The following is a 25,597-nucleotide window of genomic DNA, read 5'->3' on the forward strand; positions in this document are numbered from 1 at the left end:
CTCTAAGATTCTTTTTAGTACTAAATCAAGTCCTAATTTAATTTAGTACTAATTCAAGCTCATATCCTTTGTATCACTTCTGAATAGGGCTTTGTTAATATACAATGGAATCAGGGAATCTGATTTTAAAGAAAGCTCTGGTAGTACATATGTGACTCTGGGCAAACTTTCTTGAGCCTCAATTTGTTCACCTGTAAAATGGGAGGCCTTCCCTGATTTCCCCTAGTTGCTAATAAAGCATGTTAGAGTTAGAAGGACTTAGAGAACTTACATTTGACATCAAGGGGATAGGAACATAGTAACCTAATGAATATATGCCTTTCAAAATAAAACTATTATAGCCCAGTTTGTGAACTTGTATAACTGTAGAACAAATTTTGAGGGAGATGATATCATCATTATAGCTAACAATCCTAACAAATATTTAATATGTGCTAAATGCATTTTCTCTCATTTAATCCTCACAACCACCCTAAGAGGTAGGGGCTACAATTTTACAGATGAGGAAACTGAGGCAAACAGGTTAATTGTCTTGTCCATGCCTTTATGAGCCTCTGCATCTCCCACAAGTACAAAATGGGCTGCTTACCTGTTAACACGTGCTGATAACTAGATAAGAGAAATTGTAGATGTTCAAGGAGCTCATCCCAACTCTGCCACTGGCTTTTATCAGACTGAAGGAAAAAATTAAGAACCATTAATCCCTTGTGATCATTCTGTGCTTCATATTTTTCAAAGTACTTAAAGTTTTAGGGGACAGAGTTGAGGGTGGGTAGGAAACATGTGAAGGGCCACCATATGGAACAGGGATTAGACTTGTCTTGATTGGTTCCAGAGTGCAGCACTAGAACCAGTGGTCAAAAGTGGGAGAGAGAACATTTTAACACTCAAGAGCTGTCCAACAGGCTGCCTAATAAACATAGTGAGAGCCTCACCACCAGACAACAATTGGGCCACGTAGTAGTGAGAATTCCTGCTTCAGGCAGGAATAAATTTGATGACCTCTGAGGGTGCTTTTAGTGCTATTTCACATTATCTTAGGCAATGTTCAATCCAGTGTCCAGGCATCTGGAATGAGGTGCTGAAAAAAGTTAGAAGGATCTACCTGATTCTTCAGCAGTGATGTTGAATGGTTGAGGAAATAGAGGGTCTGGGCAAGAGAGAGTGGTAGGGAAGTAGGCTTTTCACAGCTGTGGAGGAATAGAACCTCTAGTACTTTGCAGCGCAAGAGGTGACTCTCCATTGTTGTAAAGAAGATTTCCCTGCAAAGGGGGATGGGGGGGAAAAGGGAAAGGGGAAATAGAGGAGAAGAGGGTACAAGAAAGAGAGAGCATGAGATTAAATTATCAAAAATGAAACCAAGTCACTGATACCCTGAAAATAGGGTAATGAATATATCCTGGCTTTATTCTTTCCCCCTAAGCTACCAGCCATCTTAATTCAGTTCACCAGGGCACCTTAATCTCAGAAGCTACTGGATTGTAAGCTTGGAGAGTGCAGGAATTGCCATCTTTCACCTGTGTATGCCTGACACCAAAATATAGGGTCCTCTGCACAGATGGCATTTAACAGAGGAGATGGGTGACAGTGGGCATAAGTGGGCATACCATGTTCTCTACCCTACCCTCTACCATCTGGAGCACTGTTGTCTAATTCTGAGAGTCACTTTTAGGAAATATACGGGCAATGTAGAATGTCTAGAAATGGCTGAATGATAAAAGGCCTCAAAGTATTCCTCCTCCAAACTTCCTTATTGCTGTTAAGGTCACCACCATTTGCCTAAAATTGAAACCTAGGTGTCACCCTCAACTCCTCACACACTTTCCCTCCATATGTAATACAAGCCAAAGGTGGCTGATGGCTTCCTAACATCTCCCTTCTGATACTGGTCTCATGCCTGGATTACTGCAATAGCCTGCTGGTTAGTCTGCTTGTCACAAGTCCACTCCCCACTCCAATCCACACAACTGTAAAGGTGATGTCCCTGAAAAGGTCTCTGCTATTTTTAGTCTTTTTACACCTTACATCATGTATAAACTGTGAGACACAGTGACACTGGCTTCCTTGCTGTTTCTCAAACAAAAAACCTAAAATCCTACTTTCTCTACAGGAAGCCTTTCCTGATCTCTCTAAATTCTAGTGCCTGCCTTCTGTTGATTTTTTTTTCCAATTTATCCCGTCTATATTTGCGTTTGTATCCAGTTGTCTGCATATCTCCCCCACACTGGAAAGGACTAGTTCCCTCCCATACTGGTGAAATGGGTCAGAAGTGGCATGTTGGATCCACAGTAAGGGGACCTATCAGCTACGTAACCTTAGACAAATCACTTCCCATTTCTTGGCCTGTTTACTCACCTGTAAAATGAGAGTAATTATACTTGTGTTATCCACTGCACAGAGCTCTTGGGAAAAAGTTTTTATGAAACATAAAAGACTACAGAAATACTCATTTTTAATATTGTTGGTTCCCTTTTGGGTAAAGGAAATCAACCTGAGAAAAGTGAGGTTCCAGAAATATCTAAAGAATAAATAAAATTCTCACCTCTGATTCCTTTCAGGAATGTTCAGCACGAATCCGAACATCATCTCTGCAATTTTATTTGAGCTGCAGGTTGGGGTCCTGTCCACCTCAACAGCCAGAGACAGCATCCTCTGGAGATGTAAAATTACCCTGGGTTCAAAGTACAGGGCAATTAGGAGATTAGGCTATTATAGTGGCAGGAACACTTAAGACACAAACTCAGGGGCAGGTAGGGGGTGAAGTGGATAGAGTGCTGGGCCTGGAGTCAGGAGAACGTGAATTCAAATCCGGACTCACACTTACTAGCTGTGTAATCCTGAGCAAATCACTTAACCCCAATTTATCTCTTAAAAAAAAAAACTCAGATGAAAAGAATGAACCTAAAAATCTACAAGCAAAGCCTCAAAGAAAAACAGTCTGGACACAAAAATTCCACTAGAATTCCTAGAAACAATGAAACAAGAGTTAAAAAATCTTTTTATTTTTTAAGCATGCTAGAAGGAAATATCTTGGAAAAGAAAGAGCTATGGAACAAAGAATTGGAAAGGGAATTAACAGATTGGCACGAGAGGCACAAAACCTTGCAGAAGCAACAAACTCCCTGAAAATTAGAATGAACCAAGTATAAGTCAATGACTCCACGAGACTGAGAAACATTAAAACAAAGTCTTTAAAACACTTGAAAATTTATAAGGACAAAAATGTAAGGTTTCTCACAGCAAAAACAACTGACCTTGGAAAAAAAAGATGGGGAAGAAAAAATTTAAGAATTACTTAACTACCTGAATGAAAGCTATGGCCAAAAAAACAAAAAAAGAGAGAGAGAAAGACCAGACATCCTACTTAAAGAAAACACCCAGAATTTTTAGAACAAGGAGGCAAAGTCAAATCCATTGGTCACCTTCTGAAAAATCCCCAAAATGAAAACTCTCAGGAACACTATAACCAAAATCCAGAGCTTATAGGCCAAAGAAAAAATATTGCAAGTGGCTAGAAAGGAAGAAATCAAGCATAGAGGAAACCAATTAGAATCACACATGATTTAGCAGCACCTACTATTAAGGAGCACAACTTAGAATATGATATTCCAAAGGCAAAGAAATTATTGGCTTACAGCCAAGAATTAACCTATTCAGAAAAAACACTATCATCATACAGGGAGGAAAATGAATTTTTAATGAAATAGAAGACTTCCAAGTATTCCTATTGAAAAGACCATAGCTGTGGAGAAACTCTGAAGTTCAAACATATGAGTAAAAAGACATAAAGAGGTAAACACAAATGAACAATCATAAGGGACCAAACAAGGACAAACTGCATTCAAATATAGGGAGATGTCACCTCTGAACTCTTTATCATCAGCAGGGTTCAAAGAAAGAGTTTAATTAGAGAAGATGTGGCTCTGTTATGTCCTGATTACCTTAAGAAGGAATGGAAAGGAAGGAAAACAGGAAGGGAAAGGAAGGTTAGGGAAAATTATTTCACATAATCAGGATGGGAGAGTAGATAACTATACTAGACAAGGAGAAGGGGGTGAAGGGTAACAGCTGATTCAAACCTCACTTATCTGCACTGATGAGAAGATACAAAGGCAGGCGCGCTCACGTACACACACACACACAGGGTACAGAAATACATTTCATTCAGTAGGGAAATGGGAGGGAAAGGTTAGAAATGGGAATTAGAAGGAGGGCACATTAAGGAAGGATTAGTCCTAAGCAAAACAAACTACAAAAAATACAATTTTTGAGGTGGCAAAGAATGAAAATCTGAGGGAGTGCCCATCAATTAAGGAACTGCTAAACAAAATATGGTATATAAATGTTATAAATACTACTGGGCTGTAAGAAATCTGGGAATCTTGTATGAACTGAGGCGGAGTTAAGTGAACAGGACTAGGAGCACAATTAATACAATGGCAACAATGTGGTACAGACAACTTTGAGAGTATTGATTATCTGATGAAGTCAAGGACTAAGGATTCTAGAGGACCAATGATGAAACATGCTGTCTACCCTCCTGAAAGGTTAGACTCAAGAGTGCAGAATAAGACATTGTGTGTATATGTGTGTCATTCATTCTTTTGGAGGTAAGGAAGAAGGAAAATTAATCAGAATGCTACTTATAGGCAAGCATGATTCAGCATAATTCTCTCTACAAGTACATATGGTGGTAGAGTGGAAATAACACTGACCTGACTACAAGAACTAGGTTTGGGTCCTAGTTCTAACACTTCCTGGCTCTGTGACCCTGAGCAAGTCACTGCAACTCTCTTAGCCTCAGTTTCTTCATTTGTACAATGAAGATAATATTGACATTAGGCAGTCATTTTAAAGGGTGATGGAAATGTGAATTAGTTCAAGAATTGTTCAAGAGCTAGTAGCTGTAGCACCTTTCTATTGCTCCCCCAAAACGAGGCCTAACAACCTGAATGTCTTATAAAGTAGAAAAGAAAGTCTCTGGGAAGCTAACTGTACCACAATTAGCCACAGTCCCACCTGGATCATAGATTTTAGATGGTCAGATTTCAGAGTAGGAAGAAAACTTAGACATTACATAGTCAATGCCCTTTATTTTATAGAGAAGACGGAGGCCTGGAAAGACAAAGTAACTTGCCCCATGTCACAGAGCTATTAAGTAGCAGAGCTGGAATTTGAATTTAGGTTTTAGGACTCCAATTCCAATAGCCTTTTCACCATCCCACCCCACCTCACTGAGAACAAACTGTGCTTCCTGCTCCAGACACACTCTAAGACACTTTGGTCACTGAGATGATTTGGATAATTTAAAGGGTCATTAAAAAAAACCACTTCATCAGTCTCCCAGTCTCCCAGTGTGAGAGAAAGCAGATGCTTTCAGCAATCCCTCCCTACTGCCCCAAGAAAGGTGGTGCCTTTCTTTCCCTTACAATTGGCTTCCTGAAAAGGTTTGTTGATGGCCTTCCTTCCGATCTAATCCACACCCAGTCACAGCTCCAACCAGCCACTGGATGATGTTCCTGCAATGGAGAGAAAAGCAGTCATTTAGCAAATGACATGGCTTCTTATTGGGTTTGCTACTAATCTCTCTGCTGGACAGTTTCAAAATAAACACACTGTGAGGACACTGTACTTAAGAGTCAGGAGACCTGAGTTTGAATTCTCCCTCTGTCACTTACTTGCTGTGTAACCTTAGGTAAGTTATTTCACCCTGGAAGATAAAATAGGAGTCACAGAATTCCTGAACAGGAAGAGGTATCAAAGGCCGCCTGACTTTAATTAGTTCTTACCAAGGATCTCCTCTACAACATCCCTACACAATTTTGCCTAGAACCACTCCAGACATGATTCAACAAAGCTAATATACTTATCAAGCCTCTGGAGAGGAAGCATGGTATAAAACGGTGTCAAAATCAAATAGAAACAGGCCCTGGAGCCACTTACTGACTTAGAAAACCAAAAATTAAAATTAGGTATGTTGTACTGTATTTTTATTTGTTTTGTTAAACTACTACATTTAAATGTAATTTAAATCTGGTTTGGTCACAGTCCTGAGTTTTATAGCAGGCTGGGAGTTTTGACTCCTCTGGTCTAAAGAAGAGAACACTGGCACTGGAGTTGGGAAAACCTAGGTTCTAGACCTGTTTCTGACACATACTAGCTGGCAAGTCCAAAGGCAGCTTCTCTAAGGTTGTAAATTGGGAGAATGGTTGCCAATTGCTAGAGGGGTTTCCTCATTGAGAGTTCCCTATGCTAATGAAATTGCAGGTTAAAACAAAACAAAACAAAAAAAGTAGCTGCTAGAGTGCTTGTACAGACTCAAAGATAAATAAGGCATGTTCTCCCTTGTACTCAAAGACCTCATACATAAATGAATGAATGCCTTTATTAAATGCCTAGTGTAAGAGGCACTTGAAGATCTCAACGTGATGTCTACCTGAGGAGTCTAGAGCAGCCTAGAGGCGACCCATTCTACCGCTGGAAAGCCTCTCAAGTTAGAAATACTGAAAGGGGAGAGGACAAGAAGGGAGGCTGAAATGTAGTCTGATATATAATTTTGCATGGATATAGATCCCAACTTCAGTATAAAATAAGAAAATTATACGTGAAGTAGTAGAGAAAGATCGCTGGGCTCAAGAATCAGATCTGTGTTTGAATCATAGCTCTGCTATCTAACTCTGGGTAATTCAATTTCCTAAGCCTATTTCTTTATCTAAAAAATGTTACCATACTGTATATAGTAAAGTACACTACATATAGGAACTGTTGTTTTTAATATTACTATTATTCTAAGAACATGAAAAACTAATCAGATTGTCAATGTCATTAAATAGCAGCACTATATGCTACTAACCTTGTAGTCAGGAGAAAACTGAGTTAAAATCATGCCTCTGATACTTACAAGTGAAATAGATCATGAGCCTTAGTTTCCTCATCTATAAAATGGGGATAATACCACCTGTCAGTACTAACTTAACTCATACACTCGTAAGCATTAAGTAAGACAATGTACGCAAAGTGTTTAGCAAACCTTAAAGTATATAAATGTCAACTATGACTTTTACAAAATTAGTCACCAGCATTAATCATTTGTGAGAGAGAAATGGCACAGCATAGAAGACATCATTAAGCTATGAAAAATTAAGAACCGAGGTGGGATGGTAGTGAAATAGCAAAAAAAGGAAACTAAAACTCAGAGAAGTGAACTGTTCATGCAGACAACTGAGTAGGTGATAAAGCCAAGGTTCACACCCAGGCCCCCTTTCCATGGAGTTGCACCAAAAGACCTCCAAGGGCCCTTCTAATTCTGAAACTTTATGCTATTTATTTTTAAATTAAATATAAGGATGGACTTTCTGCCAAACAACGGGATAAGGGGCCTTATGAGGCAGTGAGTTTCTCTAAAAAATAATCCCTAAAGTGTTAAAGTGGAGTTTAGATAATCACCTGCGTGGGATACTTTAGAGGGGATATACTGAGTATCAGTTTGGACTAGATGACTTTTAAGGCCTTTTCCAACTCTGAGATTCCCAGATTTCCAAGAATAAGGGAAACCTTATTTGTACTGTTACCAAAATAAGTTTGGATGCATGGTGCAAGACTATATTTATATATAGTATACATATGTACACACATATACATGTGTGTATATGTACACATGTGTAGATATATTTGTATGCATTTTATGTGTATATGTATATGTGTATAATTTTACCAGTAGTTGATGATATACTATATATATCTGTGTGTGTGTGTGTGTGTGTGTGTGTGTGTGTATATATATATATGGCCATATATACATATATATTTATATACACATATATATAGTATGCCATCAGCTACTATTATGTTCTCATATGTGCTAACTTCCAGGTCCTAATCTCTCTTTAGTCTTGTTGGAACACTTTAGGAAATACATGTGAAGATCTATTAATGCCATGGATGTCACAAACCACTGGCATAGTCCTGACTGTAAGAAAATGATTTCCCCTTAGTCCAGACTGCTACTTTTTTTAAAATTTTATTTTAATTTTGATTTATTAACAATCACTTCCATATGCTTTTGAGTTGAAAATTTTTCTCCCTTCTCTCCCCCCACCCTCCCCAAGACGGCACAATCTGATATGGACCTTACATTTACATACCCATTAAACATATCTTCACATTAGTGAAGTTGTAAGTAAAAATTAAAACCAATAGGAGGAACCATCAGAAAGATGAAACAAAACTCAACTGAAGGGAAAAATAAGTGAAAGTGATTCAACTTCCATAGTTCTTTCTTTGGATGTGGACAGCATTTTCCATCCGAGGCCTCTGGAGATGTCTTAGATCCTGTAATGCTGAGAAGGGTTCAGTTTAACAATATTAGTCATTGCATAACGTGGCTGTTACTGTGTACAAAGTCCTCCTGGTTCTGCTCACTTCACTCAGCATCAGACCATATAAGTCTTCCCAGGTTTTTCTGAAGTCAGCCTGTTCATCATTTCTTATAGCACAATAGTATTCCATTACATTCATATACCACAACTTGCTCAGCCATTCCCCAACTGATGGGCATCTTCTCAATTTCCAATTCTTTGCCACCACAAAAAGAGCTGCTATGAATATTTTTGTACATGTGGGTCCTTTTCCCATTTGTTTGATCTCTTTGGGATATAGCCCTAGAAGTGCTATTGCTGGATCAAAGGGTATGCACATTTTTGTAGCCCTTTGGGCATAGTTCCAAATTGTTCTCCAAAATGGTTGGATCATTTCACAACTCCACCAACAATGTATTAGTGTTCCAATTTTCCCACATCCTCTCCAACATTTATCATTTTCCTGTTTTGTCATGTTGGCCAATCTGATAGGTGTGATGTGGTACCTCAGAGTTGTTTTGATTTGCATTTCTCTAATCAAATTTAGAGCATTTTTTCATATGACTATAGATGGCTTTAATTTCTTCATCTGAGAACTGTCTGTTCATATCCTTTGACCATTTATCAATTGGGGAATGGCTTGTGTTCTTATAAATTTGTCTTAATTCTCTATATATTTTAGAAATGAGGCCTTTATCAGAGAGACTGGTTGTAAAAATTCTTTCCCAATTTTCTACCTTCCTTCTAATCTTAGTTGCATTGGCTTTGTTTGTGCAAAAACTTTTCAATTTAATGTAATCAAAATTATCCATTTTGCTTTTCATAATGTTCTCTATCTCCTGTTTGGTCATGAATTCTTCTGTTCTCCATAGATCTAAACTATTCCTTGTTCTCCCAGTTTACTTATGGTATCAGCCTTTATATCTAAGTCATGAACCCATTTTGACTTTATTTTGGTATATGGTGTGAGATTTGGGCCTATGACTAGTTTCTGCCATACTCTTTTCCAGTTTTCCCAGCAGTTTTTTTCAAAGAGTGGGTTCTTATCCCAGAAGCTGGGGTCTTTGGGTTTATCAAATAATAGATTACTATAGTCATTGACTACTGTGTCTTGCATATTTAACCTATTCCACTGATCCACCTCCCTATTTCTTAGCCAGTACCAAGCAGTTTTGATGATTGCTGCTTTATAATACAATTTAAGATCTGGAATTGCTAGGCCACCTTCCCCTGCATTTCTTTTCATTAGTTCCTTTGATATTCTGGACCTTTTGTTTTTCCAAATGAATCTTGTTATTATTTTTTCTAACTCTATAAAATAATTTTTGGTAGTTTGATTGGTATGGCACTGAATAAGTAAATTAGCTTAGGTAGGATTGTCATTTTTATTATATTAGCTCGGCCTACCCATGAGCAACTGATGTTTTTCCAATTATTTAGATCTGATTTTATTTGTGTGAAAAGTGTTTTGTAATTGTGTTCATAGAGTTCCTGGGTTTGTTTCGGAGGTAGACTCCTAAATATTTTATAATGTCTACAGTAAGTTTAAATGGGATTTCTCTTTCTATCTCTTGCTGTTGGGCTTTGTTGGTAATATATAGAAATGCTGATGATTTCTGTGGGTTTATTTTGTAGCCTGCAACTTTGCTAAAGTTGTTTATTATTTCAAGTAGTTTTTTACTTGATTCTCTAGGATTCTCTAAGTATATCATCATGTCATCTGCAAAGAGTGATAGCTTTGTTTCTTCTTTGCCTATTCTAATGCCTTCAATTTCTTTTTCTTCTCTTATTGCTAAAGCTAAGGTTTCCAGTACAATATTGAATAACAGTGGTGATAATGGACATCCTTGTTTCACCCCGATCTTATTGGAAATGCTTCTAGCCTGTCCCCATTACATATAATGCTTGCTGAAGGTTTTAGATATATGCTATTTATTATTTTAAGGAAGACTCCATTTATACCTATGCTTTCTAGTGTTTTTAATAGGAATGGGTGTTGTATTTTATCAAAAGCTTTTTCTGCATCTATTGAGATGATCATGTGGTTTCTGTTGGTTTTTTGTTGATATGCTCAATGATGCTGATAGTTTTCCTAATATTGAACCAACCCTGCATTCCTGGTATAAATCCTACCTGGTCATAGTGTATTATTCTTGTGATAAGTTGCTGCAATCTATTTGCTAGTATTTTGTTTAAAATTTTTGCATCTATATTCATTAGAGAAATTGGTCTATAATTTTCTTTCTCTATTTTGACTCTTCCTGGTTTAGGTATCAACACCATATTTGTATCATAAAAAGAATTTGGTAAGACTCCTTCTTCACCTATTTTCCCAAATAGTCTATATAGTATTGGAATTAATTGTTCTTTAAATGTTTGATAGAATTGCATGTAAATCCATCTGGCCCTGGAGATTTTTTCCTAGGGAGTTCATCAATGGCTTGTTCAATTTCTTTTTCTGAGATGGGGTTATTTAAGTATTTTACTTCCTCTTCGGTTAATCTGGGCAATTTATATTTTTGTAAATATGTATCCATTTCACTAAGATTGTCAAATTTGTTGGCATATAGTTGGGCAAAATAATTCCTAATTATTGTTTTAATTTCCTCTTCCTTGGTGGTAGCTTCACCCTTTTCATTCTTGATACTAGTAATTTGGTTTTCTTCTTTCTTTTTTTAATTAAATTAACCAAAGGTTTATCTATTTTATTGTTTTTTCATAAAACCAGCTCTTAGTTTTTTTATTAGTTCAATAGTTTTCTTAATTTCAATTTTATTTTTTTCCTTTGGTTTTCAATATTTCTAATTTGGTGTTTAGTTGAGGATTTTTAATTTGTTCTTTTTCTAGTTTTTTTAGTTGTATGCCCAATTCATTAATCTCCTCTTTTTCTATTTTATTTATGTAAGCATTTAGAGATATAAAACTTCCCCTAAGAACTGCTTTCGCTGCATCCCATAGGTTTTGGTATGTTGTCTCATTATTGTCATTCTCTTGAATGAAATTATTGATTGTTTCTATGATTTGTTGTTTGACCCAATCATTTTTTAGGATTAGATTATTTAGTTTCCAATTATTTTTTAGTCTATCTTTCCATGGCCCTTTATTACATATAATTTTTATTGCATCATGATCTGAAAAGGATGAATTTAATATTTTTGCCTTTCTGCATTGGATTGTGAGGTTTTTATGCCCTAGTACATGGTCAATTTTTGTGTATGTGCCACGTACTGCCCAGAAAAAAAGTATGTTCCTTTCTATCCCCATTCAGTTTTCTCCAGAGGTCTATCATACCTAACTTTTCTAATGTTCTATTCACCTCCTTAACTTCTTTCTTGTTTATTTTGTGGTTAGACTTATCTAGTGCAGAGGGGGAGGTTCAGGTCCCCCACTAGTATATCTATTTCTTCCTGTAACTCCCTGAACTTCTCCTGTAAGAATTTGGATGCTATACCATTTGGTGCATATATGTTTAGTAATGATATTACTTCATTGTCTATGGTGCCTTTTAGCAGGATGTAGTTTCCTTCCTTATCTCTTTTGATTAGATCTATTTTTGCTTTTGCTTTGTCTGAGATCAGGATTGCTACCCCTGCTTTTTTTACTTCAGCTGAAGCATAATATATTCTGCTCCAGCCTTTTACCTTTACCCTGTATGTGTCACTCTTTTTCAAATGTGTTTCCTGTAAACAACATATTGTAGGATTATGGTTTTTAATCCATTCTGCATCCGTTTTATGGGAGAGTTCATCCCATTCACATTCACAGTTATGATTACTATCTGTGTCTTTTTCTCCATCCTTTCCCCCCATTTATGCTTTTCTTTCTCCTTTTTCCTTTCTCCCCTTCACTAGTGTTTTGCTTTTGACCACCACCTCCTTCAGTCCCTTCCCCCTTTTATTATCCCTTTCCCTTTTCTTCCCTTTAGTCTTACTGCTGCTTCCCTCCCTTCTTTCCCCCCTCCCTTTTCTTTCCCCTTTTCCCTCCTACTGCCTATAGGGCAAGTTAGATTTCTATACCTAACTGATTATATTATGCCCTTCTTGAGCCAAATCTGATGAGAGTAAGGTTCAAACAATGCTCCCCCCCTTCTTTCCCTCTGCTGTAATAGGATTTTGTGTCTTTTCCTGTAATGTAATTTACCCTTGTCTGCCTCCTCCTTTCTCAGTACATTTTCTAAGATCAGATTGATCCACTTATTTGGATCCATTTAACCCACTTGATTAGATTTTTTTTTATCATTACATCAAAGTCAACTAATATCCACCCTCTTTATGTATACTCCTTTAACAAGGTGTAATAACAATACAGTTCTCAAGGGTTGCAAGTCTCATATTCCCTTGTAGGGGTTTAAACAGCCCCCCCCTTATTAACAACATATTGTATCTTCTGTCCCATTTACCTTTTTAAGTCCTTCTTGAGTCCTGTACTTGAAGATCAAATTTTTTGTTGAGCTCTGGTCTTTTTATCAGGAAAGTTTGGAAGTCTCCTATTTCATTGAATATCCCCCTCCTCCCTTGAAAAATGATGCTCATTTTTGCTGGGTAATTGATCCTTGGCTGCATTCCAAGCTCCTTTGCCTTAGGAATATCATGTTCCATGCCCTGCGGTCTTTTAATGTAGAAGCTGCTCCTGTGTAATCCTGACTGTGGTTCCATGATATTTAAATTGTTTCTTTCTGGCTGCTTGCAGCACCTTCTCTTTCATCTGGTAATTTTGGAATTTTGCTATTATATTCTTGGCGTTGTCAATTTGGGATCTCTTTCAGGTGGTGATGGTGGATTCTTTCTATGGTTATTTTCCCTTCTGGTTCTAGGACTTCGGGCAGTTTTCCTTTATGATTTCCTGAAAGATACTGTCCAGGCTCTTTTTTTCATCATGATTTTCAGGTAGTCCAATAATTTTTAAATTGTCTCTCCTGAGTCGATTTTCCAGGTGGTTGTTTTACTGATGAGGTATTTTACATTTTCATCTATTTTTTCATTTTTTTGTTTCTGTTTGACTGATTCTTGCTCTCTCATAGAGACATTAGTTTCCATTTGTCCAATTCTAGTTTTTAACAGATTGTTTTCTTCTGTTAGTTTTTGTACTTCCTTCTTCAACTGGCCAATTGTGTTTTTTAGGGACTTGTTTTCTTCAGTGTATTTTTTTTCCAATTGGCCAATTGTATTTTTGAAGGACTTCTACCTCTCTCATTTGACTATTAAAATCCTTCTTGAGCTCTTCTAAGAAGGCTTTTTGGGCTTCAGACCAGTTCATATTCCCTTTTGTTGTTGCAGATGTGGGTTTGTTGACAATGTTGTCCTCTTCAGAATTTCTGTCTTGATCTTCACTCTTCTCATAATATGAATCTATGGTACGTTTCTTTTTACTCATGGTGTTTCTTTATTCCCTGGCCTTTAAAGAGATTGAGCTCTCCTGCTGGGGAACAGAGGGTACTGACCCAAGCTTCTTGTGTTGGGAGCCTAGGTCTTGGTCACTGGCTTTGTGTCTGGGGCCTCTTATGCTGGCAATTGGAGGCTGTAGGTTTCTGGCAGCTTACCGTGTTGGGCTGGAATCAGCAAGGCTGGAACTTTCAGGCAATTCTAGGTTGCCTGCTTTTCCTTTCCTTTAGCTTTCTTCAGCTCCTTTTAGATGGGTGCTGCAGGTGTTTATCTGCCTGGGGCCCCTGCAGTGTTGTCTCCCTCTTTCTGCTAATGCACGGGAGATTCCTTTGGGTGGAGTGCCGAGGCTCCTGGTGGTTTTCTGAGCTGGTTTCTCCGTTCCCCCCTCACTGAGGCACTCGGAGGTCCAGGTGTTGGTGTTTGCCTGCTCTACCACCTGGGCTTCAGGATTTCTTCACAATTGGAGGCTCAGGGCTCCTACAGCTCACCTGGTGTTGGGTTGGAATCAGCAAGGCGGGCTTTAGGAAGCCTTTAGGTTGTTTTCTTCACCTCATTTCAGATGAATGCCGCAGGGTACTTGTGCGCCTGGGGCCCCTTGTAGTTCTAACTCCCTTATTTTTGCTGAGGCACTGGGAGACCTGTTTGCTGGACTGCTGCACTGCTGCTCCTTATCTTTCTTCTAGTTCAGGTGTTCCAGGGTTTTTTTTCTGGGGTGATATTTTCTGGGTTTTCAGAAGTTGATAGGGGAGAGTGAGAGTGACTACCTTTTCACTCTGCCATCTTGGCTCCCGGAAGCCCGTCATTTCTTATAGCACAATACTATTCCATTACATTCATATACCACAACTTGCTCAGCCATTCCAGACTGCTACTTTTAATCCTAGCATTCAAAGCCCTTCACAATCTACTCTCCATCCTGTAACATGCCTGTATCTTTCTTACCTATTTGCCTCTTTACTCATGCCAATCCCTGCAATTGGAAATGACAAGATTTAGCAAATAAAATTGTACACCTTTTGAAGTTGAGAACTGTACTATGCACTAAGGCGGGGAAGATACAACAGAAATAAGACATGATTACTACCCACATATAAGTTTATCTAGGAGGGGAGCAGATATAAACAAAAGAATACAGAATGATATTTGATATGTTCCTGAGATCACATTTCCATCTACAACACCCAAAGAATGACCTTACAAAGACTCAAATTGGTCTTGTTGCTAGTAAACACTGCTATGAAGTCAAGTGAAATTGTTGTTTTGACCTCTTACATGAAGGTCCCAGAAGCTCTAGGACTCAATTCTATAGAAAGACTGCCTGTTATACTCTTAACTTTCCTCTGGTTCATCCAGTAAGCTATGTGGGATCTGCTGCATGGGATCCGCTGCATGGGATCCTGTCTTCTTAACACTACTTTTTAGTACCGATCACATCCTGAGACCATATCCTAGAAAAGAACTAGTTTTTCTTAGGTTATTCACATATCTGATTGTGTGATTCAACAACTATGGTTTTACTCTGAACATCTCTAGAATGAATTCCCTCTCTGCAAAATTGGTTCCATGAATTCAGAGGCCTACACAAATTAAGTTTCCTCTTAGTGGCTGCTCTCCTCTAGTCTGTCTCCTATCCTCCCAATGGCTGCTCCTGAACCACAATGAAGCTAATTACCTGATGTTATGGGGCTGCTTATCACAGGAAAGCATAGTACATGCAATGGATTGTTGCAGATGATGCCGCTGACGTCTTAGGACCTGCTGAAAATCATCTTCCAGGGTCTGCACTACATAGCGCAAAAAGAATATTCGGCCAGGAAGCTCTTCCTCCTGTGGGGAAAGCATGTAGTGACCTTGTGGAAAGAGAGCTATTCCTTGCTTATCAGATAAAAAGAATGAATCGTGAACCAGGGCTCCCCACTGGCCTCCAAGTTGTCTATGGTCAGATAAGGTAGTAGTAGACCAAAGAGGACATCATCAGATAAACCACACACATGGCAGGGTCATGCCCTTAGTTGGGCAGAATTTGTGGGCCCTGTGATTTCATTGGTATGGGGAAACTTCTAGTGAGGGACTTCGTCTACCAATGCAGACTGACAGCTTATAGATTGGGGGCACTGAGAAATGGTTTGGCCAGAGTCACAGAGCTACTATGTGGCAAAAGTAGGATCTGAACCCAATTCTTCTGGACTGAGGACAATTCTTTATCAGCTAGGCCCTTATTTTTCAAAAGGGGAAGAAAAAATAAAAAAGCTCAACTTACTTTATTGTAAAAAAGTCTCTAATTTCAATTCTAAGCACTCCCTCCAACACTATAGATCAAAAAACCTCCACAGTTTCTTGAGTTGCTGCAGTCAAAAACATTCATCACTTGGTAATGTATCTTTTTTCAGTTAGCTAGGGTGGTCTTTACTTAAATCAGTCTCTTTCTGCACTTATACCTGAAGACTTCCTGCCTTGACAGAAGGGCCAGAACTCTGCTACTGACATAACTTTGGAGAGGCTGGGGTTAGTCATATCATGAGATGGCACCAGAGAAGAACTTTATTAAAGAGACCAGTGAGACTATTGTTAATGGCCTCCTATCCTTTAAAGCCTCAAGAAACCACTTCCTTGATTCCAGCTTCCTTCAGCTTAACTGTCCCTTCCTTTCATCTTTCTTCCTATCACTCAGGGACAGACCTTTACTACAGTGCTTGACAGCTAACCTCTTTCTAGTGCTATTACTAAGTTTTGGGCTCCACACCAGAACATATCCATGGGAAAGGTAAACAGTGGCGTGGACCTTGGGCAGATTTACCAGGGTGTGACTGTGCCCCCTTGTAAACAGCAAGGTGTTTTAGTGGGCCACCTTGTTTTCAAACCTGGAGGATATTATCCTCTTTGTTCAAGGACTTTGGATTCAGTGGCCTCCTGATTTGGAAGTCAGTATACTCAGTGCTAAACCCCAATATCCCCAAAGGACAACATGGACCAGAGCCCACAGGCCATAAGAAATAACTTATAAGTTCTCTTCCAGCTCTGAGATTCTGTGATTCATTTTATGGCTCTGTAGTAGCCTAATAAAGAAATTTAGGGATCAGGGAATTGTCTAACCAGGGCTAAAATGAAAAAAAAAAACCACATAGGCTTTTAGAGTCAAAAGGAAGTTTAGATGTCACATTAGTCCCATACCCTCATTTTGCAGAAAAGGGAACTAAGGTCTAGTGAGATTAAACGCCTAAGGTCACATAGCTAATAAGTAGCAGAGGTAGGACTTGAACCCAGGTCCTCTAAGTCATATATTCTTTGTATGAAGACACTTCCACACAAGTTGCCACATACCTGTTTTTCCATCACACAAGTAAGCAGCTTCCAGTCCCACTGCACAGAGGCAACATTGGCTGGATGTAGCCTAAAAATCACAAGTTATTTTCATTAGAGTTCTGGAGAACTTCCTTGACAGAAAAGGCCTAGAAGATAACGTGAGGAAAAGATCAGCTTCTCTACTTATTCTCAGGGCTCTCCCATTAACCTCCAATAAATACTTTTCATCTTGTTTCCCCAACTTTCACCCTCCCTGGATCTAAAAGCACATCTCTATGCTAACTATTTGGATGGTTGTAGCAACAAACTCTGTGCAAAGCCAAGTACCAAATTTTGGGCCCTCCAGAAAATACGTTAAAATAATCGGCAAAAGTTCCTACTGTTGAATTTTCATTAGAAGCATGTAGGCCTCTTTCACAATAGCCATACTTCTGGAACCTAGTAGGATATTCTTGATGACATGGGACACAATCTCCTTGGGTGGGTAATGTTGGGGGGACACAAAATCCATGAGGAATTGCAAAGTCTCTTGTGGGACGTTCTCTTCAATGGTGCTGAACACCATTCGCAGTCTTCGTTGGGGAATGGGTGCTCTCTTTTGTTCCTTGTTCTGTAGAAATAACAGAAAATGTCAGTGTAGGTGGTTTCCTGGGCAGACAAAAACTACAGAGTCAGGACATTCTGAAGAAAGTAAAGGTCTGTTGGGAAGAGTCACCTTCCAATAGACTTCCAATAAACTCAAAATCATACAGTTTAAAAACCCACAGGAAAACTGACAGGACAGGAGTAATTAAGGTTTGATGAATGTTCAGCAGGTTCTATGTTTATGGCCTGCTAAGACCTCCTACTAAGCATTGAGGGAAGGGAGGAAATAAGCATTTATTAAGTGTCTACTATGTGCTAGGTGCTTTACAAATATTATCTCATTTGACTCAAACAGGATGTATACTGACTTAGGATTCAAGTTTTTAAAAATTTATGTTTCTATAGGAACATATAATTTACAAAGTGCTTTCTGAAACACTACCCTGGGAAGTAGGTTGTGTAAGTATCTTTACCCCATTCTTTAGATGAAGAAACTTAAACTGGGGGGAACTGGTAGCAGGGAAGAGAGTTGATGGGTGGTGAATGATAAAAATAAAAAGAGAAGCACTGCTGAAACATTAAAAACAGAAAATAAATGGGAAAAATCTCGTATCAACATTCCCTGATAAAGTTTGCTAAGTAAATTATATAAACAGCCAACAGATTATCTATATAAAGACCAAAAGCTATTCCACAAAATTTACTGATAAATGGTCAAAGGATATGAAGTTTTTTTTTTAATTGCAAACTATTAGGAACCACATGAGAGAATACTCCCAATCACTAATAGTAAGAGAAATGGAAATAAAAATAACACTGAGGTATCACCTTGCACCTCCCAAAACATAGCAAAGATGATAAAAGATTGAAATAGTAAATGTTTGAGGGGTTGTGGGAAGATAGGCACACTAGTGGACTGTTGGTAGAGCTGTAAATCAGTTCAATCACTTTGGAAAGCAATTTGGAATTATGCAAGTAAGGGGGGGAAAGTGCATATCCTGTGACCCAGAGATTCCATTACCAGGGTTATACCCCAAGGAGGCCAATGATAAGAAGAAGGCTCCCTGATACACTAAAATATTTATAGCAGCACTTTTTGTGATACGAAAGAATTGAAAACAAAGCATATGATCATCACTGGGGAATGAATAAATCAATTGTGGCACATGAATGTAATGGAATATTACTGTGCTATAAGACATGACAAATATGACGAATATAGCGAAGCAGGGAAAGATCTACATGAACAGATATGGTTGTAGAAAATGTGTCTGGGAATGTTGCTTCTGCATATCACTCATCAAAGTGTGGACCCTTGAAGAGTAACTGCTGGCGTATTGACAACTTGTAGGCTGTTGACAAGGAAATGTGGGGAATGGGAGATGTAATTAGGAGCAGAGACTCATGCAGGGAAATTAGGTGCTCTGGATAGGCTATAAACCTTGCATTACCCAGCCAATGGGGAAATAAGGAAGGGAACTGTGATTCAGGCCTAGGAATAAAAAGCTTTATTCTCCCTTCTGTAAGGTATGCCCACACATGGGACACACATGGGATTAACAGGCCTTGCTAAGCCCTTAGTAAAAAGTTGTTGTTGTTTTTTTTCTGGTTTACCAATGGCTTCTTGGAACTTTTGTTGCTTATATGACAAAGCAAACAGAGCCAAGAAAACAACATATACAATAACAACAATGTAAATGGATAGACACCCCCAAAAAATCAAAAGTGAATGGTGCAGAACAAGGATGGTTCAAAAGAAGAGATATGAAAAGATAACCCCACCTCACCCTTTCCATAGAGCTGAAGAGCTCTGTAAGTTTAGGTACAATGAACATATTCTCAGACTTTTTTGGTGTACTGATCAGTTAGACTGATTTTTTCCCCTTTTTCTTTGGCTTTAAAAATATTGTTATATGGAATGGCTCTCTGAGAAGGGTATAGAAAGAATACTAAGGGGGAAAAAATGACATCAATGAACACTTATTTTAAAAATAAAGAGAAAGGGGAAGAGATAAGTACAGCAGTTTTGTTGCTGCTGTGTTAAACTCAGTATACAGTAAAAACCCATACAACAGGTTTCATATATAATCAAAGTTTCACATATAATCCTCTATTTCTGTTCTTTGATAAAAATGTTTTGATTAAAATGTTCATATTTGATTCTTGTTAAGTTCATAATAAAACAATTAAAAACAAAATAAGAGAAAACTTAGAGAAGTACCTAGCCTAGAGTCACACAGCTACTCAGTGTCCAAGCTAGAAATCAAACCCAGGTCTCTGTCCCCGAGTTTAGCGTTCTTTTTAACATACTAAGCAGAGATCAATCAGTCACCAAACATCTATGAAACACCTAGGTCCCAGGCACTGTGGACAAAAAATGAAATGGTACCTGCTGTCAAAGAGCTCTATTTCATTGGTATAGAGTATTGGATTATATTGTCAATCAAGAGACACAGTTGGAAGCCTTGCTCTGCTTCCGATTTCTGGTATAATCCTGGACAAGTCACTAAGTCTTCTCTCTGCACTCATTTCCCATCCATAAGTGGAAGTGGAAGTAATTGTTTACAACATGCTGTGATACCTCTATACTAAAGCTAAAGGTGAATAAGAAAAAAGTCAACAGAAATTATTCAAAGCTTAAGGGAAAAGTTAAAAGAGGGCCAGAAAAGATTAATAATAGCAAATGTTTATATGACACAAATGGAAGACTTTTTTTATAGTAACCTTCTAAGGGAAATGATAATAGGCTCACAGATTGAGAGCTAGGACTTCAGAGGCCATCTAGTGCAGCCCTTCCATTTTATTGGGGCCCAGAAAAAAGAAAGTGACTTGCCCAAAGCCACTCAGGCAGTAAGCACCAAAATTCAAATTTGAACTCAGGTCTTTTGATTTCAGAGCCAATGCTCTTTCCATTGTACCATATAAACTGTATAAATTACTACCCCCATTTTACAGAAGAGGGAACAGGCTCATAAAAATACCACAGATACTTGCCCTAGGGAACACTACTGAATCACAAGGCCATGAACCAAATTCAAGTACCTTAATGCTACAGCCAATGTTGTTTCCCCCATACTGGAGCGCTTCTCTTATGTTCACATTCACTGACTGAACAGAACTCTTCCATGAGACAAGAGACAAGAGTCAAAGGAAGGAAATATCCTTGGCTTATTAAAAAACCAAATCCAGGTAAAGCCCATTCATTATCCTCCTAAGATTTATTGAAGCAACAGGACCCAAAGTTTAAAAAGAGCTGAGGTGATAAGCATCATCAGAGAAACTGTGAGTCCTCCTCCTACAAAGTTATGATCTTTTAAAAATGTAGAATGTAGTCTCTCTGAGGGCAAGGACCACTTTTCATTTTGGCTTTGTGTATCTATTGCCTAGAATAATGCCTGGCACATAAGTGCTTAACAAATGCTTGGAAGATTTGAAGATCTGGAAGATTTTTTTGGAAGTCACTCTGTGGTAGCCATATTTTTGTTTCTCAGTGCTCTCAGGCCTAAATTGCTAGAAATTTCAAAGTAATTTAAGAGTAAATAAAAGTAAAGCTCTTAAGGCACTTTACCTCCCTCTCTTCTCTGCATGTTACCTTCTGCTTCCCCATTCTAACCCCCACTGTCCCATTGCCCAATTCCCACCAGGAACAGGATGCCTATTTGGCTAGATGCTGACTGTTTTATCCCCAATTTCTGCTGGTTATCTCAGAATTCCACTCCACTTTGATTTTTAGACCCACTAGCCTCTTCATCAGGGATCATCTGGTCTGATGTTGTTTCCCAAGGTCCTCAAGTCCTTGCCATTTCTCCTGTTATTTTCCCTGTAAAAATCCAAGCATCACTTGATTTCTCTATTTGCCCAACCATGAATCTTACTTTTTGTGTTGCTAACTGACATCACATTGTGCGCTCCTAGAGAACAGGGACAGACTCACTTTTCTATTCTTATTCCCAGTGTTTAGCATGGGTTTAATAAAATGCTTTTCCATTACATCCCATTTGCAGAGATGGAGGTCTATAGGTGTGGAATAATTCCTATACTGTCAAGACTTGGTTTTGCTGAACTGTTTTTTTTTTTAAACAAACACTTTGTTATAAGAAATGGCGACTCACTGAGTGGAAGAGGGGAGAGGGATCTATGTTAGGAAATAAAGGTTATGGAGCAATACAAATTATCAATTTTTTAAAGATTACCAAAAAATACAATTTGAGTAATATCTACTTCAGAAATGCTATAAATGAATCACTTTACTCCTACCAATTTCCTAGATAGCTTTCTTTTCCCCCATGGACAATGGTAAATCTACAATGCACACGTAACTCTAGCCTCTGAGGATTCAAGGATTCTCTCAACCTCCAATACCAGATGGAGAACTAGGGACAACTGAGGCAAGACTGAACCAGGATACCTAAAAAGCAAAGACAAATGATGGTGTGGAATCTGAGAAGGTCGACCAGGATAATGGGAAAGATAAAATAGATTCCTAGAATAGAATCACTATGAATTCCTTAATCTTGCTCAGTTACACTGGCCTGGCCATTTTAACTAATGAAGAGGTAGAAACCAAGTTACTTAAACCTTGTATCTCTTGTCTCCTCCAGCAATGACCATGGTTTGCCCATAAAGGTAAATAATAAACATTTGTCCAGCTGAATTTTCAGGCCATTCACTTTTTATCATTTTTCTGAATGCTGAGATCAGCTGGTAGATGGAATGGAAACAATCTCACATCAATGCACCACAAGTTTCTATTCAACAAATTCAACAATTATTAAGGACCTATTCTATGAAGAACGTCATACTTGGTGCAGGGTGAGAAACAAAGATTAGACATGATAGGGCCCAGCCTTCATGCATTAGACTGTAGTCTAAAAGAGGGCAGAGAACTTACACATACAACTATCATACACAATAACACTTGATAAGTATATTACAGAGGTGCAGACCAAGTAACAAATATTTGGCACCAAAGCGACAAGGGGGAAAAGGTTGTTACTAATTGGTCTGCCAGCAGAGTGGAACTAACTAGCTATGAAGGCCCAAGCAGCTAGTCTGCCTTCTAAAAATTTATCAAGTGCTTTCCCTACAGTAACTTTAAGGTAAACGGTATAGGTATTATCTCCATTTTACTAAGGTGGTAACTTATTGTCAAGTGATTTCCCTTCACAGCCACTAAAATTTTCTCCTGAAAACTGAGATTTTCCTTTAGGAGAGGTTTAAAACAATAACAGTGATCTCTTGTAATCAAGTTCCTGGAAAGAGGTACATCAAAAGATAGGAGGCTCATCTCTAATGGACAATATTGTTATTCCCATCCCCAAACTCATACTTCAGTTATGCTACTCATAACTTAGGCTATACCCAACCATACCCAATTCTCCCTTTCTTGGTACTGATGGGCTCACACAGTGGTTATACTGGTTGGAAGGAACATCTGCACCATTACCTCTGTGACTTCTTTGTCCTGTATTAGTGCCTGGAAGAACAGGTGATGCACTGGAGGTCTAAGGAAATATCTTAATCTGTGCAGACAGGGTTTCGTGGGTAAGTCCACCACTGGTGACTTCATTGCCACAGGCCCTGGGTTGGCAACCACAGGCACGGCTTTTCTGCCTTGTCTTGAGTCTCCAGGGCAGAAACCCTGGGAACCTGCTCCGTGGAGGAACATCGTGAAAGGGGAGAGAAGTCTTTCTGGAGCAGACTAGTGTTAATAGCGGAGTTATTCTTATTCTGCCAGTCACTAGGGCATGGATCAGGAAAGCCTTCCAGAAAACAGGGCACTGATGCATTTTGGCTATTGCTGTCACTGCTGCTGCTGTTTGGAGACAGTGAGAAAACATCTGACGAGATCTGTAAACTTGCCAAAGAGCCCAGATCACTATTGAAGGTAGTTGTACTACAGTTCTGCTCTGAGCTACACACAGATTCCTCACCACTGGATACTGGAGAGAGGCAACCTCCAAATTCAGTGTCCTGAATTAGGTCCTGAGCAGAAGTTAGATTGTCACACACTTCCTTCTCCACGAACTGAGAGTCTTCATCAGTCTGCTGTGCTACCTCACATTTGATGGGACAGTTGGCACCTGCCACAGAATGGGAAGGCTTCTTTTGGGAACAAGAGCTGGGGTCCAGATCTAGGTTCATACTGTTCTCACAAGCATAAGTAGAGTTAGAGAGACTCTCTTCCTCCTCCTCCTCCACCTCTGTCAGATCTATCACCACAAGTCCACTGTGGGCCTTCACTACTGGGTCAGTGTCTTTGGTTAAGTCGATGAAATCCTGTTGGGGGAAGGTGAGGAAAATGAAATACTAGTTAAACTAAAAAATTCTAAACTTTCTTAGTGAAGAATACTAGAAAACATAGGGGCAGCTAGGTGGCACAATGAAACAGCACCGACCCTGGATTCAGCAGGACCTGAGTTCAAATCCAGCTTCAGCTACATAACACTTTTTAGCTGTGTGACCCTGGGCAAGACACTTAACTCCATTGCCTAGCCAAAAAAAAAAAAGAATACTAGAAAACATGCTCTTGGTCACTGAGGTGAATTCCTTCTATAATAGCACCTTGCACAGAATTGTAAGGCACATCTCCACTCATCCTGATCTATATCTTGCCACCACACCCAGATGACTCTGGAGGAGAAAGTGAAGCTGGTGACTTTGCACAGACCTCCCTGACTTAAATCCAATTCACTTGCAAGTCACAGCATCATCTTCCTGATGTCATGGTCCTCTTGGAAAATGAAGGACAAACAACAACAGCAGCAACAAGTATTAAAAATGTTTGTTGAACTGAACTTTCCTCCTTTCCCCAGCAGAGAAATGATCCGTTTGTGGACGTAATTTTACCAGTTGTATAAAATGTTAAAACACTGCAAAACTCTTGGAAGAAAGAGATACATACTCAAGAATCTGACCTAATAATGAACCACACTGGAATAACCAAGTAGACAAAGAATATCAATTGCCTAGATTAATGAAAAAAGCAGGAATGGATGAGTTGTGCCTAGAATTAAACATGATGAAAACAGGACAGATTACCTTCAGAAATTATAAAATCAAAAATGTTAACAAAACTCATTTGGAGGAACAAATGGTCAAGAATTTCAAAGAAACTAATGAAAAAATGTAAAGTAAGGACATTTAGACCTTAAACTATTAGGCAGTATATATCAAAACTATCTGGAACCATCTAAGACAAAGGTGGGGAACCTTCAGCCTTGAGGCCACATGTGGCCTTCAGCCAAAGGTTCCCCACCCCTGGACAGAAAGGTAGGTCAATGGAACAGAGTAGACATAGTAGTAACGGACTATAGTAACCTTGTGTTTGACAAATGTAAAGATGTAAGTTTTGGGGATAAGATTTCATTATTCGGTAAAAATTGTTGGGAAAGCTGAAAAGCAGTCTGGTAGAAACTGGGCATAGACCAGTATCTTAAATCATGTGCCAAAATAAATTCAAAATGGATACATGACCTAGATATAAAGGGAGACATCACCTATGAATGGATAGGAGAATAACTTATGAATAAACAAGAGATAGAGAGCATTGTGAGGTACAAAATGGATAATTTCTGATTACATTAGATTTAAAAGTTTTTGTACAAATAAAACCTACATAGCCAAGATTAGAAGGAAAGCAGAAAATTGGGAGGAAAGTTTCATAAATATTCTCTCAGATAAAGGTCTCATTTCTCAATATATAAAGAACTTTATCAAACGTATAATACAAGTGATCTCCAATTGATAAATGGTCAAAGGATATGAACAGGCAGTTTTTCTTTTCTTTTTTTTTTTTTTAGGCAACTGTGGTTAAGTGACTTGCCCAGGGTCACACAGCTAGTAAGTATCAAGTATTTGGTCTGAGGCTGGATTTGAACTCAGGTCCTCCCGACTTCTGGGCAGGTGCTCTATCCACCGCACCACCTAGCTGCCCCAAGGCAGTTTTTCAATGAAGAAATCAAAACTATA

At 38.7% G+C, this 25,597-nt stretch overlaps 1 protein-coding gene across 1 annotated transcript in view; it reads right to left on the reverse strand.

Moving 5' to 3' along the window:
- The window catches only part of SIMC1 (SUMO interacting motifs containing 1), a 36,308-nt gene that overhangs the window by 1,318 nt on the left and 9,393 nt on the right, over positions 1-25,597 (reverse strand). Inside the window, 9 exon segments of the mRNA XM_020998873.2 lie at positions 590-674; positions 1,106-1,262; positions 2,543-2,671; positions 5,430-5,519; positions 15,411-15,565; positions 17,060-17,129; positions 17,422-17,651; positions 23,073-23,230; positions 23,233-23,905. Of these exon segments, the coding sequence (XP_020854532.2) occupies positions 590-674; positions 1,106-1,262; positions 2,543-2,671; positions 5,430-5,519; positions 15,411-15,565; positions 17,060-17,129; positions 17,422-17,651; positions 23,073-23,230; positions 23,233-23,905 (1,747 nt within the window).

This window comes from Phascolarctos cinereus, unplaced genomic scaffold (genome assembly GCF_003287225.1).
Source record: "Phascolarctos cinereus isolate Bilbo 61053 unplaced genomic scaffold, phaCin_HiC Scaffold_2;HRSCAF=192, whole genome shotgun sequence".
Classification (NCBI taxonomy): Eukaryota; Metazoa; Chordata; class Mammalia; order Diprotodontia; family Phascolarctidae; genus Phascolarctos; species Phascolarctos cinereus.